At 35.1% G+C, this 20,447-nt stretch overlaps 1 protein-coding gene across 43 annotated transcripts in view; it reads right to left on the reverse strand.

Moving 5' to 3' along the window:
* LEKR1 (leucine, glutamate and lysine rich 1) overlaps nucleotides 1-20,447 on the reverse strand; it is a 242,941-nt gene that overhangs the window by 105,235 nt on the left and 117,259 nt on the right. For 20 of the 43 annotated variants that reach the window (XR_013528479.1, XR_013528480.1, XR_013528478.1 and 17 more), the window contains one exon: nucleotides 11,061-11,246. The exons of 11 other annotated variants lie outside the window; for them this stretch is intronic. Coding sequence is in view for 18 of the 32 variants with exons in the window: in XM_054246917.2 (XP_054102892.2) it covers nucleotides 11,061-11,246 (186 nt within the window). In the remaining 14 variants the exon portion in view is untranslated. Of the gene's footprint in view, nucleotides 1-11,060; nucleotides 11,247-18,209; nucleotides 18,239-20,447 lie in introns of those variants that run through there. 12 more of the 43 variants (XR_013528487.1, XR_013528486.1, XR_013528488.1 and 9 more) reach the window with 3 other exon arrangements.

Below are 20,447 nucleotides of genomic sequence, written 5' to 3' on the forward strand. Positions count from 1 at the left end.
GCAAAAGAGAGTTACTTTATCTCAAAAAAGGTGATTAAAGAGCAGTAAAAAATCATCTGAAGGTACAAAATTTGCTGGTACTAGTAACTATACAGAAAAATACAGAATATTATAACAGGAATTTTGGTGTGTTAACTACTCATATCTTGAATAGAAAGATGAAAAGAACAAATTAAAAAGTAACTACAGCCAGATGCGGTGCCTCAAGACTATAATCCCAGCACTTTGGGAGGCCGAGGCAGGTGCATCACAAGGTCAAGAGATGGAGACCATCCTGGCCAACATGATGAAACCCTGTCTCTACTAAAAACACAAAAATTAGCTGGGCATGGTGGTGCATACCTGTAGTCCAAGGTACTCAGGAGGCTGAGGCAGGAGAATCACTTGAAACCAGGAGGTGGAGGCTGCAGTGTGCCAAGATCACAGCACTGCACTCCAGCCTGGTGACAGAAAGAGACTCCATCTTAAAAAAAATGACAAAAGACTACAATAACTTTTCAATACATAGACAATGTATTTCTATTTTTTTAAATTATTTATTTATTTATTTATTTATGTTTTTGAGATGGAGTTTCGCTCGTTACCCAGGCTGGAGTGCAATGGCACAATCTTGGCTCACCGCAACCTCCGCCTCCTGGGTTCAGGCAATTCTCCTGCCTCAGCCTCCTGAGTAGCTGGGATTACAGGCACAAGCCACCAGGCCCAGCTAATTTTTTGTATTTTTAGTAGAGACAGGGTTTCACCATGTTGACCACGATGGTCTCAATCTATTGACCTCGTGATCCACCCGCCTGGGCCTCCCAAAGTGCTGGGATTACAGGCTTGAGCCACCATGCCCGGCCTGACAATGTATTTCTTTCTTTATTTTTTTTTTTTAATTTTTTATTGGATTATAGGTTTTGGGGTACATGAGCAGAGCATGCAAGACAGTTGCGTAGGTACACACATGGCAGTGTGCTTTGCTTTTCTTCTCCCCTTCACCCACATTTGGCATTTCTCCCCAGGCTATCCCTCCCCATCTCCCCCTCCCACTGGCCCTCCCCTTTTCCCCCCAATAGACCCCAGTGTTTAGTACTCCCCTTTCTGTGTCCATGTGTTCTCATTTTTCATCACCCACCTATGAGTGAGAATATGCGGTGTTTCATTTTCTGTTCTTGTGTCAGTTTGCTGAGGATGATGTTCTCCAGATTCATCCATGTCCCTACAAATGACAGACTCATCATTTCTGATTGCTGCATAATATTCCATGGTGTATATGTGCCACATTTTTCCAATCCAGTCTATTATCAATGGGCATTTGGGTTGATTCCAGGTCTTTGCTATTGTAAACAGTGCTGCAATGAACATTCGTGTACATGTGTCCTTATAGTAGAACGATTTATAGTCTTTTGGATATATACCCAGTAATGGGATTGCTGGGTCAAATGGAATTTCTATTTCTAAGGCCTTGAGGAATCGCCACACTGTCTTCCACAATGGTTGAACTAATTTACACTCCCACCAACAGTGTAAAAGTGTTCCTTTTTCTCCACATCCTCTCCAGCATCTGTTGTCTCCAGATTTTTTAATGATCGCCATTCTAACTGGCGTGAGATGGTATCTCAATGTGGTTTTGATTTGCATCTCTCTGATGACCAGTGACGATGAGCATTTTTTCATATGATTGTTGGCCTCATATATGTCTTCTTTCGTAAAGTATCTGTTCATATCCTTTGCCCACTTTTGAATGGGCTTGTTTGTTTTTTTCCTGTAAATCTGCTTGAGTTGTTTGTAAATTCTGGATATCAGCCCTTTGTCAGATGGGTAGACTGCGAAAATTTTTTCCCATTCTGTTGGTTGCCGATCCACTCTAGTGACTGTTTCTTTTGCCGTGCAGAAGCTGTGGAGTTTCATTAGGTCCCATTTGTCTGTTTTGGCTTTTGTTGCCAATGCTTTTGGTGTTTTGTTAATGAAGTCCTTGCCTACTCCTATGTCCTGGATAGTTTTGCCTAGATTTCCTTCTAGGGTTTTTATGGTGCCAGGTCTTATGTTTAAGTCTTTAATCCATCTGGAGTTAATTTTAGTGTAAGGTGTCAGGAAGGGGTCCAGTTTCTGCTTTCTGCACATGGCTAGCCAGTTTTCCCAACACCATTTGTTAAACATGGAATCCTTGCCCCATTGCTTGTTTTTGTCAGGTTTATCAAAGATTGTATAGTTGTATGTATGTTGTGTTGCCTCCGGTGCCTCTGTTTTGTTCCATTGGTCTATATCTCTGTTTTGGTACCAGTACCATGCTGTTTTGATTACTGTAGCCTTGTAGTATAGTTTGAAATCCGGTAGTGTGATGCCCCCCGCTGTGTTCTTTTTGCTTAGAATTGACTTGGCTATGCGGGCTCTCTTTTGGTTCCATATGAAGTTCATGGTGGTTTTTTCCAGTTCTGTGAAGAAAGTCAATGGTAGCTTGATGGGGATAGCGTTGATTCTGTAAATTACTTTGGGCAGTATAGCCATTTTCACGATATTAATTCTTCCTAACCATGAACATGGAATGTTTCTCCATCTGTTTGTGTCCTCTCTGATTTCGTTGAGCAGTGGTTTGTAGTTCTCCTTGAAGAGGTCCCTTACGTTCCTTGTGAGTTGTATTCCAAGGTATTTTATTCTTTTTGTAGCAATTGCGAATGGCAGTTCGCTCTTGATTTGGCTTTCTTTAAGTCTGTTATTGGTGTAGACGAATGCTTGTGATTTTTGCACATTGATTTTATATCCTGAGACTTTGCTGAAGTTGTTTATCAGTTTCAGGAGTTTTTGGGCTGAGGCAATGGGGTCTTCTAGGTATACTATCATGTCGTCTCCAAATAGAGACAATTTGGCTTCCACCTTTCCTATTTGAATACCCTTTATTTCTTTTTCTTGCCTGATTGCTCTGGCTAGAACTTCCAGTACTATATTGAATAGGAGTGGTGAGAGAGGGCATCCTTGTCTAGTGCCAGGTTTCAAAGGGAATGCTTCCAGTTTTTGCCCATTCAGTATGATATTGGCTGTTGGTTTGTCATAAATAGCTTTTATTACTTTGAGATACGTTCCATTGATACCGAGTTTATTGAGGGTTTTTAGCATAAAGGGCTGTTGAATTTTGTCAAATGCCTTCTCTGCGTCAATTGAGATAATCAAGTGGTTTTTGTTTTTGGTTCTGTTTATGTGGTGAATTACGTTGATAGACTTGCATATGTTGAACCAGCCTTGCATCCCCGGGATGAATCCTACTTGATCATGATGAATAAGTTTTTTGATTTGCTGTTGCAATCGGCTTGCCAATATTTTATTGAAGATTTTTGCATCTATGTTCATCATGGATATTGGCCTGAAGTTTTCTTTTCTCGTTGGGTCTCTGCCGGGTTTTGGTGTCAGGATGATGTTGGTCTCATAAAATGATTTGGGAAGGATTCCCTCTTTTTGGATTGTTTGAAATAGTTTTAGAAGGAATGGTACCAGCTCCTCCTTGTGTGTCTGGTAGAATTCGGCTGTGAACCCGTCTGGACCTGGGCTTTTTTTGTGAGGTAGGCTCTTAATTGCTGCCTCGACTTCAGACCTTGTTATTGGTCTATTCATAGTTTCAGCTTCCTCCTGGTTTAGGCTTGGGAGGACACAGGAGTCCAGGAATTTATCCATTTCTTCCAGGTTTACTAGTTTATGTGCATATAGTTGTTTGTAATATTCTCTGATGATGGTTTGAATTTCTATGGAATCTGTGGTGATTTCCCCTTTATCATTTTTTATTGCATCTATTTGGTTGTTCTCTCTTTTATTTTTAATCAATCTGGCTAGTGGTCTGTCTATTTTGTTGATCTTTTCAAAAAACCAGCTCTTGGATTTATTGATTTTTTGAAGGGTTTTTCGTGTCTCAATCTCCTTCAGCTCAGCTCTGATCTTAGTAATTTCTTGTCTTCTGCTGGGTTTTGAGTTTTTTTGATCTTTCTCCTCTAGCTCTTTCAATTTTGACGATAGGGTGTCAATTTTGGATCTCTCCATTCTCCTCATATGGGCACTTATTGCTATATACTTTCCTCTAGAGACTGCTTTAAATGTGTCCCAGAGGTTCTGGCACGTTGTGTCTTCGTTCTCATTGGTTTCGAAGAACTTCTTTATTTCTGCCTTCATTTCGTTGTTTACCCAGTCAACATTCAAGAGCCAGTTGTTCAGTTTCCATGAAGCTGTGCGGTTCTGGGTCGGTTTCTGAATTCTGAGTTCTAACTTGATTGCACTATGGTCTGAGAGGCTGTTTGTTATGATTTCAGTTGTTTTGCATTTGTTGAGCGTGCTTTACTTCCAATTATGTGGTCAATTTTTGAGTAGGTGTGATGTGGTGCCGAGAAGAATGTGTATTCTGTGGATTTGGGGTGGAGAGTTCTGTAAATGTCCACCAGGTTTGCTTGCTCCAGGTCTGAGTTCAAGCCCTGGATATCCTTGTTGATTTTCTGTCTGGTTGATCTGTCTAGTATTGACAGTGGAGTGTTAAAGTCTCCCACTATTATTGTGTGGGAGTCTAAGTCCTTTTGTAAGTCATTAAGAACTTGCCTTATGTATCTGGGTGCTCCTGTGTTGGGTCCATATATGTTTAGGATCGTTAGCTCTTCTTGTTTTATCGATCCTTTTACCATTATGTAATGGCCTTCTTTGTCTCTTTTGATCTTTGTTGCTTTAAAGTCTATTTTATCAGAGATGAGAATTGCAACTCCTGCTTTTTTTTGCTCTCCATTAGCTTGGTAAATCTTCCTCCATCCCTTTATTTTGAGCCTTTGTGTATCCTTGCATGTGAGATGGGTTTCCTGGATACAGCACACTGATGGGTTTTGGATTTTTATCCAATTTGCCAGTCTGTGTCTTTTGATTGGTGCATTTAGTCCATTTACATTTAGGGTTAATATTGTTATGTGTGAATTTGATACTGCCATTTTGATGCTAAGTGGCTGTTTTGCCTGTTAGTTGTTGTAGATTCTTCATTATGTTGAAGCTCTTTAGCATTCAGTGTGATTTTGGAATGGCTGGTACTGATTGATCCTTTCTATGTGTAGTGCCTCTTTTAGGAGCTCTTGTAAAGCAGGCCTGGTGGTGACAAAATCTCTGAGTACTTGCTTGTTCGCAAAGGATTTTATTCTTCCTTCACTTCTGAAGCTCAGTTTGGCTGGATATGAAATTCTGGGTTGAAAGTTCTTTTCTTTATGAATGTTGAATATTGGCCCCCACTCTCTTCTGGCTTGTAGTGTTTCTGCCGAGAGATCTGCTGTGAGTCTGATGGGCTTCCCTTTGTGGGTGACCCGACCTTTCTCTCTGGCTGCCCTTAGTATTCTCTCCTTTATTTCAACCCTGTTGAATCTGATGAATGTATTTCAATACATAGTACAATGAGATACAAATAGAAGCAACAAACATTTTAAAAGCAGAGGGATGCAGTTAAAGTGTACAGTTTTTATTCATTTTCTCCTTTCTTTTTATTTATGCAATCAGTGTTAACTTGTCATCAGCTTAAAATAATGGGTCGTATTATTTACAAGCTTCATGGTAAACCTCAAACCAGGAAATATGCAACAGATACACAAAAAATAAAAAGAAACTAACATGTCATCTGAGGAAATCACCTTCACCAAAAGGAAGGAAACGAGGAAGACCTGAGACAAATAAAGTGGCAGAGTAAGTCCTTATGTATCAATAATAACACTGAATATAAACAGACCAAACTCTCTATTGAAAGACATAACTAAATAAATTATAAAATAAGATCCCATGATTTGTTGCCTACAAGAAACACACTTCACCTATAAAGACACAATAAACCACAAGTAAATGGATGGAAAAAAAAAAAGCATAAAAAGCTATATTTATATCATACAAAATAGATTTCAAAACAAAAACTATAAAAAGAGGCAACGAAATCACTACATAATGATAAAGGGGTTGATTCAGCACAAGGATGCAATAACTGTAAATATACATGCACCCAAGTCTGGAGCACCCACATATATAAAGCAAATATTACTAGAATTAAAAGGAAGATAGACTCCAGTACAATAATAGCTGGAGACTTCAACATTCCACTTTCAGCATAGCACAGGTCTCCCAGATAGAAACTCAACAAAGAAACCTCAAAGTTAATTTGAAGTATAGAATAAGTGAACCTAACAGAAATTTAACAAACATTTCATCCAATGGTTACAGAACATACATTCTTCTTAGCACATGAATCATTTTCAAGGATACACCATGTTAGGCCCAAAACAAGTCTTAAAACATTCAAAACAATTAAAATAATATCAAACGTCTTCTCTGATCAAAATGGAATAAAACTAGAAATCAAGAAAAGAGAATTTTGGAAACTATACAAACGTGGAAATTAAATAGTATGTTCCTGAATGGCCAGTGGGTCAATGAAGAAATAAATAAGTAAATTTTAAAATTTCTTGAAACAAATTAAAATGGAAACACAAAATAGCAAAACTTATGAGATCCAACAAAGTCAGTACCAAGAAGAAAGTTTATAGCAATAAGCACCTACATCAAAAAAGTAGAAAGTTTCAAATCAACATGACAATGCATCTTAAAGGAAGCAAGAGAAAACCAAGTCGAAAAATAAATGAAATGGAGACAAAATAAAAACATACAAAACATCAAAAAAAATGAAACGTTGGTCTCTTGAAAAAATAAACAATATTAACAAATATTTAACCCAATTGATAAAGAAAAAAAATAAAGAGAAGACATAGGTAAATACAATCAGACATGAAAAAGGAGACATTACAACTGATAATGCAGAAATTCAAAGGATCATTAGAAGCCACTATGAGCAACTATATGCCAATAAATTGGAAAACATGAAAGAAATGAATAAATTCCTAAATACATACAATCTACCAAGATTGATCAATGAAGAAATCCAAAACCTGAACAGATCAATAATAAAAGAGAAGCAGAAAGGATGGTCCAACATAAGCAAATCAGTGTGATACATTATATAAGCAGAATGAAGGACAAAAACCATATGATCATTTCAACTGATTCTGAAAAAGCATTTGATATAACTCAATATCCCATCATGGTAAGAACCTCAAAACACTGGGCATAGAATGAACATATCTCAACATAAAAGCCGTATATAAGAGATCCACATTTTATATCATACTGAAGAGGGAAAAACTAAAAGTCTTTCCTCTAAGCCTGGAATACAACAAGGATGCCCACTTTCACCACCATTATTCAATACAGTGCTGAAAATCCTACCTAGAGCAATCAGAGAAGATAAGAAAATAAAAGGCATCCAAATTGGAAAGAAAGAAGTCAAATTATCCTTGTTCGCAGATGATATAATCTTATATTTAGAAAAACCTAAAGACTCCACAAAAACTATTAGAACTGATAAACAAATTCAGTAAAGTTGCAGGATACAGAGTCAATACACAGAAATGAGTAGCATTTCTAGACGACAACGGTGAACAATCTGAAAAGGAAATCAAGAAAATCATCCTATTTACAATAGCTGAAAATGAAATAAAATACCTAGGACTTAACCAAAGAAGTAAAAGAGCTACACAATGAAAACACTGATAAAAAAATGGAAGAGGACACAAAAAAATGGAAAGGTATTCCATTTTCATATATTGGAAGAATCAGTATTGTTAAAATTCCCATACTACCCAAAAGCAATCTACAGATGCAATACAATCACTATCAAAATACCAATCTCATTCTTCACCAAAATAGCAAAAATAATCTTAAAATTTAGATAGAATCACAAAAGACCCAGAATAGTCAAAATTATACTGAACAAAAATAACAAAACTGGAGATATCACATTACCTGATTTCAAGTTATACTACAGAGCTATAGTAAACAAAACAACATGGCTACTGATATAAAAACAGACTCAGAGACCAAAGGAACAGCACAGAAAACACAGAAACAATTTCATGCATTTATAGTAAACTCATTTTTGATAAAAGTGCCAAGAACATAGGTTGGGGGAGGACAGTCTCTTCAGTAAATGCTCCTGGGAAAACAGGATATCCATATTCAGATGAATAAAACTAGATTCCTATATCTTACCACATACAAACATCATATCACAATGTATTAAATACTTAAATCTAAGACCTCAAACTATGAAACTACTGAAAGAAAACATCAGGGAAACCCTCCAGGACACTGGATGAGGCAAAAGTTCCTTGAATAATACTTCACAAGCACAAGCAGCAAAAGCAAAAATGGACAAATTGGATCACATCAAGTTAAAGACCTTCTGCACCAAAAAGGAAGCAATCAGCAAAGTGAAGAGACAACCCACAGAATGGAAGAAAATATTTGCAAACTATCCATCTGACAAGGGATTCGTAACCAGAATACATAAGGAGCTCAAACAACACTATAGGAAAAAAATGTAATAACCTGATTTTAAAAAGGGCAAAAGATCTGAATAGACACTTCTCAAAAGAAGACATTAAAATGGCAAACAGGTGGATGAAAAGGTGTTCAATATCACTGATCATCAGAGAAATGCAAATTAAAACTATATAATCTCACCTCAGTTAAAGTGGTTTTTAATCCAAATGACAGGCAATAGAAATTCTGGCAAGGATATGGAGAAAAGGGAACTCTTTTCTGTTGGTGGTAATGTAAATTAGTATAATCACTATGGAGAACAGTTTGGAGGTTTCTCAAAAAACGAAGTAGAACTATATGATCTAGGAATCTCACTGCTAGTTATAATACTGAAAGAAAGGAAATCAGTATGTTAAAGAGATATCTATTCACCTATGTTTATTATAGCATTATTCACAATAGCCAAGATTTGAAAGTAATCCAAGTGTCCATCAACAAAAAATGAATGGATAAAGAAAGTGAGCTACATATACACAATAGAGTACTATTCAGCCATAAAAAGAATGAGATACAGTAATTTATAACAACATGGATGAAACTGAAAGTCATTATGTTAAATGAAATAAGCCAGACAGAGAAAGACAAATTTTGCATGTTCTCACTTATTTGCAGAAACTAAAAACAATAAAAACAATTGAACTCCTGGCAATAGAGAATAGAATGGTGGTTACCAGAATTTGGGAAGGGTGATGGTGGGATTGTGGGGGATGGAGAGTGAGTATGGTTAATGGGTACAAATATATAGTTAGATAGAATGAATAAAAGCTAGTATTTGATAACACAACAGGGTAACCACTGTCAACAATAATTACACACATATGTACATTATCACATACATTACATAATTTATTACACACATTACATACATTTAAAAATAACTAAAAGAGTGTAATTGAATTGTATGCAATACAAAGAAAGAATAAATGCTTGAGGCAGGACATCCTGTTTACCCTGATGTGGTTATTATACATTGTTTGCCTGTACCAAAATATTTCATATATCCTATAAATATATATGTCTACTATGTGCCCACAAAAATTAAAAACAAAAAATTTCAAATAGCTATATTTTTTAAATAAAATAAAAATAAATTCTATATTCTGTATGTATTAATGACTCAGTTGAGAAACAAAATATCTAGTGTATATATTATCTAGGAATGGGACTACTTTAATAAGACTCCCCATAAACAATAAAAGATTATTGATTATACCTGAATAAAAAAGTTTGCATGGTAAAATTTACCATAAAAAGTCAATAGATAAATTATGCATTAGAAAAAATTGACTATAGAATATAATACCTGTACTGTATAAAATCTGCTGTAATATTATCAAGAAAAATTCCGATAATGCAATAGAAAATTTCCAGAATCTACGAATAGGTAGTTCTCAGGAAAGAAAATAAAAATATATTATTTTAAATTTTATCTGATTAAAAAATTTTTATCTGTTGCATACTGTTATAAAATTAATGTGATGACTTGTTATCTTCTCTTCCAACACTAGCTTCTCTCCAGATTTCCCTAGTCGGTAGTATGCTCCCATCATTAAAGACTCCCAAGCACAGGTGGTTCAGAGCCCTTTCTGACTTGCTTTTCTTCTGTGTTTAGTCAGACAGATGTTCACCTCCCTAGTCTTGGGTAGTTATCTCAACCCTGCTTCTATCTCAGCCTTCCCACTGGGCCATGGAGAAGGCTAAATAGACACAGTGGGACAAAGATGAGCACTGAAATCCAACCAGATTTGCTTTACTCTCTTCCACTTACTAGGTATGTAGCACCAAGCATGATACTTTGTGGGCCTTGGTTCTCTCCTTTATAAGATGGGATAATTATACCTGCTTTTCATGGTCACTGTGAGAACAGATAGAAGCAATTCATATAAAATGTCTAGCACACTTAGGACTTTAAAAATGTGAGTTTCTTTCCCTACTTCATTTTTTGTTTTTGTATTGCATTTTAGGTTTGGGGGTATATGTGAAGAACATGCAAGATAGTTGCATAGGTACTACTTCATCTTCCTATGGTTAGTCTTGGGATTGGGAAACTGGCAAATATATTTTCTAAATGGCTACCTGGCTTCCGTGTCTTGATGTTTGAAACAGCTCTATCCATTACTAACAGATTGATTGTTCTAAAACACTGCTTTTGTGATATCATTCTCCTGATTACCTATTTTATTGATCCCTTACTTCCTTCAAGGAAAATTACAAACTCTTTACCATTACTGTCAAGACACTCATTCCTCTGAAGTGAAGACAAATTTTAAAACCTTGCCCAAGATGCTTCAAATACTTTTAATTTTTTCATTTGGAAAAATGAAGGACTGCCTAAAAATCTGGATTCACTTTGAGAAGGAAACATGGAAAAGCATAAATTTATCAAAGTAAATTTCTGAAATCTTACATTGCAGTTGAAATGTCTTTTATATACCTACTTAAGTCTTACCACACTAAATGGCAAAACTGGAAAGGATCACAGCAAGTATTGACTACAGGCACAGTTATCACCATGGTGATGCTAATAATTAGGTATATTTGCAGCTCGAAATAATTAAAACAAGATTTTTTTGTAATTATAAGTAAAAATTTAAACATTTCCTCATGTAGTTATATAACTAGTACCAAAAACAGCAAAAAAGTCTTCTCTTTACCTAGTACTTCTTTTTGCAAATCATAGCATTTGGTTTGCAAGTTTACTTCCTGTTGTCTAGATGTCTGAATCTGCTGAGACCTCAATATGGCTGCATCTGACAACAATTTCAGATTTTTCATTTCCTTTTCAAGGCATATATTATTTCTCTGGGATACTGTCAAACTTTTATTCAGTATGTCTATTTCTGTAAAAATAAATTCAAAGTTTACAAATAGGCAATAATTGAATCATAAAACATTTCTCTAAGGATTGATTACTTTCTTTTAGAAAATTAATAGTTGAAAGGCAAGATGACATTTATGAGATTATAATGACATCTAACTAAAAAGTTAAATTTAAATTCAGTAGTCATTCTGAAAATGGGAAAAAGGAGTTTTACTGCTACATGATGCATGAAATCTTTTGGCAGTATTGTTTTTAGCTTTTAGACTGTATTAAGTTAATATAACCTGCTTTGCAAATACTCATATAAATGAATAATATAAGATCTGTGTAATGTTCTGGGTTTTATTGAAATTTTTCTTTTAGGCAACATGATTCAGAAAAGTAAATTTAAATGTGCTAGCATGAGCTGGTTGGGTGGCATTTCTAAGGGATTAACTAGAACATATTCTCTACAAATTACGAAGAAAGGTTTTAGGAGTAGACTAGAAGGTTGTAGTGCCTAACAAAGTTATGGGCAAAAAGCATTAGTTAATAATATCTTAATGATTGTAATAGTATTATGTCCCCCCACAAATAAGACCAGAATTCATCATAGTAATTATGTCATTATTCTATTTAGATAGTTTAATAAAAATGTCTTTATAGCTCTACTTAGATTTAAATGTGTGAATTTTATATAATTTCATGAGAAATGCATGGAGCATATTATCCTTCAGAAAAATAATTATCAAGCTCCACCTTCATCAGTATTTTCTGCACTATTCCCTTAAACTATCATTAAAACACATGAACACACACCCCACAAAGATAATAATAATCATCATCATTAAGATATTATTAACTAATGCTTTTGTCCATAAATTTATTAGGCACTACAACCTTCTAGTCTACTCCTATAAAATTTGTACAACCACAATTTATCGAACTTATGAGCATGTGATTTACATGAAAATTTGGACAGTCTGTTTTTCCAGACATTTCACTTGGAATTCCCGTCTTTGGTTAGCCCATCCTGGACTATGTGATAGGTTCAACATGTGATGAGATGTCAAAAATGGTTGATTTCATTTATTGCTCTTGGTGCCACCACAGCAGAAACAGCACCCACATGGATCAGTGAAGACCACAAGCAGAGATACATAGGATAGACATGCAGTAGAGGTAACATGGCCAGCAAATGGTTATAGGAGAAGTAAAGCAGTGAGCTAGAATAGAGCACAGAAAAGAGAGCATATTTTATGGGATCATGATGAGGAGGATCAGGAATGTAGTACAAGGAGAGAAAAGTTTCCATGGGTAGAAAATATGTCTGGGAGGAAAAGTGGTATCTGTGATAGACCTGGGGAATAAACACAGGAGGTCTCGCACCTTCTCTACATTTTTAGTTCCTGCTCAAAATGGAAAACCTAGAGAAATAAATTGGCAGGAACCAAATAAGTATGATTCTAATATAGTCCAATGATTATTTTATGTGGGAATTGTTTTCCTCAGAATAGCTATATGCTGCTAAAAACTTGACTATGCACCCATTTGTGTGAGGAAAACTACTAACACACAGTACATCAAATTTTTTTAAAGAATGGAGTTAAAGAAAATAAGGGGGTGATAATTTTCCTACATACATAAAAAGTCTTTCTGGGTATTTTTGCAGCCAAAAAGGTGACTTCTTAAGGTTGAATAAACTACAACATACCATAGCCATATATATGTTTAAGTCAAAATGACACTGCACAGCAGCACACACAATGATGTCACCTATTTATCATTTGCCAAAATTACACTCCTTAGGTTAGCAGGCTGATTCTGTTAGCATATACTACACTAAAATAACTACACGTGTAAATGTGACTTTCTATCTGACATTAAAATAAAAATTTGCAATACAAATTTATTTGTAAAATATATTCTAAGACATGGAAAAGTACATCAAGATTTCAAAACTAACAGAAGCTACAACATTCCTATTAAGAAGTTAGGAAAAAGAAAAATGGAGATGAACTAACTTACTTTTGCAAACTAAACATTCCTGTACCTATGGTGATCCTGGTGTCAAAGATTCAATTGTACCCTTGCCATTATGCAATTCCATACTTGTCAGACACGTGTCCCAATTTGGGGTTCAGGAATTAAGATCCCCACAAGGTCAACCTATATTGGTCATTGTATCCACCTTGAACCTTTCCTGTCTCAGCACCACCCCATGAAGAAAGTCCTCCTATCTTCATATATTCAGCTATCATGGCTCAAATGTTACCTCTGTGCAGAAGTCTTTTCAGATCTGATCTGGATGTGATCTTCATCTTCCTGGAACTCACAGCAATTTACATCATTTGTATTGCACTGATCACATGCATACATGTCATCTACTATTGGACTACAAGTTATTTTAGACCATAGATAATATTCATTTCTATTTTCCCCAATGTCAAGTCTGACTGGCAGACTGAGTGATGGATTACAGAAGTGCACAGACATAGGTGTTTTTTCTGTCCGAGCATGGCCAGGGAACCCCATGGCTCACAGACGATCAAAAGACTTGAGTCCAGCCATGGAGCCCCCATATGCTGGAGAGGCTCGTATTAATTTTAGAATAGATTTAATGACAAAGGTTTCAAGTAAACACCACTAGTGGGTAATTAACCATGCCGATCCCCCACTTCCCAAGCAGAGAGCAGTTCTGCACGAGGATAATCAAAAGTCTGTCTTAGGACAACATGGGTAAACTAAACACTCCTGTACCTACGGTGATAGGAACCCACTTAGATAAACTCCCTTACATTCCTTTCTACCTACTCCTTGCCTAATTGCCTCTGGGTATGGACAGCCGCCTTAGGCTCATTCCTTCCAGAAGCCTTGCCAAACCTCTCGGCCTTCCATGAAGGTTTGCAACTTTCTTATAGTTTTTACCACCATCCTGACCGATTTCTGACACTCCCTAATTTCTACCATGATGTTTTAGGATTAACAAGAGCTCAATAAATACCTAATAAATGAGTAAAGGCATTGCTGAGCAAAGCTTCTAAATTGATTTTAATATACTACTAGTTGAAGATCCTGAATATGTGTTTATCTCATCCTTCATTTCAGAGGTAGGCATTCTGAACCCCACATTTTTAAATGTCAAAATTAGGCAGTTAAAACACATATCCAAAAGAAACATTTTTTATTGAACAAATTGATCAATTCTATCCATCCCTAATTTCATCAATTTTGTAAAAAACATGGACTACATTTCTAAGCCTAATTCTAGATTTGAATTTTAAAAGTTCAGTCAATAGTTGCTTTGGGAGTAGAATTAACCTGACAAATACTCTGCCTTGGTAAAAAATATTTTTCCTGAAATTTCTTTTATTAAAATAAGTGTGCTCTTGTTTAAGAAAATTTTATCTATAAAAACTTCAGTTTAAAAATATTGATTACATAAAGTAATATTCATTTGCTGGAAGAATAGGAAACATTTTACTCATACCTGCTACTCAATAGTTAGCATACATTATCAGCAAGAAAATATTAAGCAATTCCTTTTCTAGGAATGTTGTTTCTGTTTTGGACTTTGATTTTAAAACCTAACAATATTAACATGCAAATCTTTTAAAGTAGCTGACTAATATTGTGCAATAAGTAGGGGATTTACTACATTTATTAGTTTGCTAGGACTGGTGAAAGAAAGTACCATAGATTAAGTGGCTTAAACAACAGAAATTTATTTTCTCACAGCTCCAGAGACTAGAAGTCTGAGATCAAGGTGTCAGCAGGATTGGTTCCTTCTAGGATGGTGAAGGAAGGATCTGTTCCAGGTCTCCTTGGCTTGCAGGTGGCTGCCTTTTCCCTGTGTATTCACATGGTGTCTGTGTACAGAACTCTTCTTCTTATGACACCAGTCAGATTGGATTAGGGACTACCCTGATCACCTCTTTAAAAACCTCACCTCCAAATACAGTTACAAAAGGAGGTATTGGGAATTAGAACTTTAACATTTTAATATATGAATTTGGGGAGGGGGACACAATTCAGCCCATCACATTATATTTTAGAATATTTGTTATTTACAATGTTTGTACTATTATCAAAATACATGTTTTTAGATTTTAGAATAAGTGGTAATAAATAATTCACTAGCTAATACAAGTACAGTTATTACTATTAGCCTTATGCAATCAATTTCTTTACCGTGATAAGTTTTTTTTTTGGTCCTGTGAGCTTAGGCAAATAAACTCAAAATTATGTTAGTTCGTTATATTATTAGGAAACCTCTATAACCTTATTATCAAGCATTCTCATATTACAAAGTGTGATTAATTCACAAAACTTTACAGTTTTATTACAATAGGGAAAAAGACTCAGTGACTAGGTTTACTAAAGAAATCAAAAACTGTACACAACTTAAAAACAAAACAAAACAAAAATACTAAAAGTCACCAGATGCAGTGGCTCATGCCTGTAATCCCAGCAATTTGGTAGGCCAAGGTGCGTGGACCACCTGAGGTCAAAAGTTCAAGACCAGCCTGGCCAACACGGTAAAACCCCATCTCTACCAAAAATACAAAAATTAGGTGAGGGCAGTGGCACGTGCCTGTAGTCCCAGCTACTCAGGAGGCTGAGGCAGGAGAATTGCTTGAATCTGGGAAGCGGAGGTTGCAGTGAGTAGAGATCATGTCACTGCACTCCAGCCTGGGCAACAGAGCAAGACTCCATCTCAAAAAAACAAACAAAGACAAAAACTAAAAACTTTTTATTTTGAAATAAGTATAGCTTTACAGAAAGTTGCAAAGAAATGTGTAGGGAGTTCCTATCCAACCTGAACCCCACCTCACTTCTCCCCTTGTTGACATTTTGTACAACTGTAGCACATTATGAAAGGAAAATTGCATTGGTAAAATCCACAGAACTTACTTCAATTTTACCAATTGTATATACACTCATGTGTGTGTAGTTCCGTTCAATTTTATCGTAAGTGTGGCTTCATTACATATCACCACAATCAAAATACAGAATTGCTCTATTATCACAAAGCTGATCCTTGCTATCCCTTTATAGCCAAACCTACCACTATCCCCACCATCCCTAATCTCTGGCTACCACTAATCTGTTCTCTACATTTATAATTCTGTTATTTCAAGAATACTATATAAACAAAATAATCTTATATAAACTTTTGAGACTGGCTGTTGTCACTCAGCATAATTTTATTGGGGTTCATTCAAGTTGATACACATATTAATAATTTGTTCCCTTCTGTTACTGAGTAGTAACATATGGTATGATTTGTCTTTCATCCATTGAAGGACATTTGGGTTGTTTCTAATTTGGGGCTATTGTGACTAAAGCTGCTATGAACATTTACATCCAAATTTTTTGGGAATTAGGTTTTAATTTATTTAGGATAAATATAAGAGGGCAAATGTTGGGTCATGTAGTAAGTGCATCTTCAGTTTTGGAGGAAATTGCAAAATTATTTTCCAGAATGACTGAACCATTTTATATTCCTACCAGTAGTGCTGAGTAAACTAGTTTCTCTGATGCATGCCAACACTTAGTATGGCCAGTCTCTTCAATTTTAGACATTCTAATAAATGTGTAGTTGTATTTCATTGTGGTTTTGCATTTTCCTGATGGCTAATGATGTTGAACACTTTTTCATGTACTTATTTGCTATCTATATATCATCTTTGGTGAAATTTCTACTCGTATCTTTTGCCCATTTTCTAATTGGATTTTTTTAATGGAGAGTTTTGGGAGTCATTTATATATTCTACATGTAAATCTTTTATTGGATATATGGTTTGCAAATATTTCCTCCAGGCTGTAGGTTTTTATTCTTTTTAACAGCTATTTCACAGAGCAAAAGGTGTTTTTTTTTTTGTTTGTTTTTTGTTTTTTTTAATAGACAGGGTCTTGCAATATTGCCCAGGCTGGAGTGCAGTGGTTACTCACAGGTATGATCATAGAGCATGGCAGCCTCAAACCCCTGGGATTAAGCAATCCTCCCATCTCAGCTTCCTGAGTAGCTAGCACTACAGGCATGTGCTAACATGCTTTGCAAAAGTTCTTAAAGTTTACCAAGAAAATTTATCAATTTTCCCTTTTAGGTATCATGCTTTTAGTTCAAGTTTAGGAACTCTTAGCCTAATCCTAGGCCCCAAATTTTTTGTTTCCAAAAAGTTTCATATTTTCTGTTTAAGTCCGTGGTTAATCAACTTTGAGTTAGTTTTTGTAAAATGTGTGCACTTTAGGACAAGGTTCTTTCTTTCTTTTCCTAAGGATATCCAATTGTTCCAGCATCATTTGTTGAAAAGGCTATTCTTTCACTGAATTGCTTGTGTGTCCTTATCAAAAATCAGTTGAGCATATTTTTCAGTCTACTTATGTAGATTTTTTAAAAACCACATGTGAAAAGCCTTTTTGTTACTTCATTTAGGAGAAAAGCTATAAACCCATTACAATGAACCATTCTGCAACAGAAATGAGAAATTAGTATGATAGAAGAAACATGGACTTTAGAATAAAGAAGAATAGTTATAGCTAACATATCTTGCTTTCTTATTCTGCTAGGCATATGGGGGGGATGTGTGTGTGTTCTTATTTTATAGATGAGGACACTGAAGCACCTAGTTTTTTGTTAAGTGGATATAAACTTACAAGTTTTTTTGAGAACATAGGATTTCATTTATCTAGGATCCGACTTGTTCTTAGAATGTCTACATATCTTTATTTAAGAAGTGAAGCCAACAACACAGAGGCCAGCATACGTGAGCGCAGACACATTGGCTTGTGTGGCCCTTCTCCAGACCTGGTGGTAAAGTTTGTGAAAGGGCAACACTATCACGGATCCCAAATTCCCCTCCAGATTTTTCCTGATTTCTGCCATTAGTTCTAACATTTCTGACTCTGAATAGTGTTTGTCTAATACATTTAATTAAAAGATTAATTAAACAATAAAGACAACTAGAAATAAACATTAACAGGTTAGGATTAAGAGTACCTGGGGCACAGAGCAAGACTTCATCTCCCCTGCAAAAAAAAAAAAAAAAACATAAAGTGACTGTTAAGGCTGGGTATGGTGGCTCATAACTGTAATCCCAGCACTTGGGAGGCCAAGGCGGGCAGACCGAAAGGTCAGGAGTTTGACCAGCCTGGCCAGCTTGGTGAAACCTGGTCTCTACTAAAAATACAAAAAATTAGCTGGATGTGGTGGTGCATGCCTGTAATCCCAGCTACTCGGGAGGCTGAGGCAAGAGAATTGTTTGAAGCTGGGATGCAGAGGTTCCAGCTTGGGTGACAGAGTGAGACATGTCAAAAAAAAAAAAATAAAGTGACTGTTAAAAATGTTCTTCAGCTATAATTCACATTGTCCTCATCATTTTTTTTTTTTTCACTTTCCTCATCATTTTTGTAAATAATAAATTATAACATTTACAAATTTTATTTATCAAAATGTTCATTTCACTTTTTATCAATAGTAGCCATATCCAATAGAAATATATATAATGCAAACCACACATGTAATTTTAAATTTCCAGTAGCCATATTAAAAATATAATACACAAAATTAATTTTAATAGTGTATTTTATTTCATTACACATATCCAAAATGTTATCATTTCAACAAAAGGCTATACCCACATTTCAGGTGTTCAATAGACAGGAGGCTGGTGGCCAACCTATGGGAAAGCGAAGGTCTGCATCCTTCCTAGGCTCTTGGTCATCTTGGGATAGTTCCTCAAGTTTTACTAAGATTATTCTTTGATAACATTATATTCAATTTATTTTTTCTGTACTTAAATTTAATATATAGATTATTTGCTTAAAATTCTATGCAATGAAATTAGCGTGTTTATATAGTTACTAGGATTGCCATTAAATTTAAAATGTGTTCAAATTGATCAAAGAAACTGTAAAAAGGCAAGCATCAGCACCTTTCAAATTTTACACATATTTGCACATTTGTACATCCATGCCCTAGAAATTTGATTGTTCCAATAGTACTAAGAAGAAAGTTTTAAAAGGAGAAAAAAGGTCTTATAATAATATAGCTTCAGTTTGACACAACCCATCTGTTGTGTTCATCAAGCTCTTGCTTGGGAATTGAATATACTGTCCTTGTGTGTGCATTTCCACCTTTGAGTTTCTGTCATCACTACTGTGTGACTTCTAAACAAGGTCCTTCTGCTTCTAAGGCAAAAGTGACATACTATAATGGTAAATATAAAAGTCAAAAGTTGAAAACTAACTCCTATTTCTTTGTATTAGATAATATAAAAAATGTAACACTTGCAAATGAAAAGCAAAATGGGCATATACTTTGATTCTGCAATTCTACTTGTAGGAATTAATTGTGTTAAAGAAAAAAATGGGATAAAATCATACAGATGCATGTATAAAGATGTTCAGTGAATCCTTATTTACGATAGCAAAACTATGTTCAACCTAAATGTCCATGAATAGAAAATTAGTTAAATAAAATACATGCCTATAATAAAATACTGTCAACATAGTTAATTGGCATGACTATATTTTCATGACATATCTTAAGTGTATAAATATGTATATATATGCACAGAAAAAAGTTTAGAAAGTTCTATATCAAAATGTTAACAGCAGTTACCTCTGTGTCATAATATTACAGATGATTGGTGTCAATTTTCCTTCTTTTTGCCCCTTTTTTTGTATTTTCTATTTTCTGTTTTTATATTGAGGTTGTTTTATGTTCATGATTGCACAAATACTAAAAGTCTTTTGAATTTGGTGAAAAAAGAATTATTAGGTTTTTATATTTTCCTCTTATAAATTCAGTAAAAAACTTTCAAACTGATTTTTAAAATCCAATTCAGAATTGTACTACTGATAATAGCCCCACATTAAATTTGCTCTTGGTTTTCAGGCAAGTGTAGTTCATGAATGAAGCCTCTCCTCTCTTTCCAGATTATAGACTATGTAAACGTTAAGAATATGTAAGAAACCTTAGAAAATACTCAGAGGTCCCCAAACCTAATATAAATATAATCAGGAATCTCATTATGAAAATGTGGATGTACTTTTACTTCCATTTCAATTCCACAAATTTCACTGAGCACCTTCTATGTGACAGGTTCAATACTCTTAAAACACTAGTAATACAGCATTCAGCAAAACAATCAAAATTCCTGTTTTCACTGAGATTACAACCAGTAGGAGGAGACTGGCAGTAAACACATAAATCAAGAAATGAATATTTCTGATA

The sequence above is a fragment of the Callithrix jacchus genome, chromosome 17 (genome assembly GCF_049354715.1).
Source record: "Callithrix jacchus isolate 240 chromosome 17, calJac240_pri, whole genome shotgun sequence".
Classification (NCBI taxonomy): domain Eukaryota; kingdom Metazoa; phylum Chordata; class Mammalia; order Primates; family Cebidae; genus Callithrix; species Callithrix jacchus.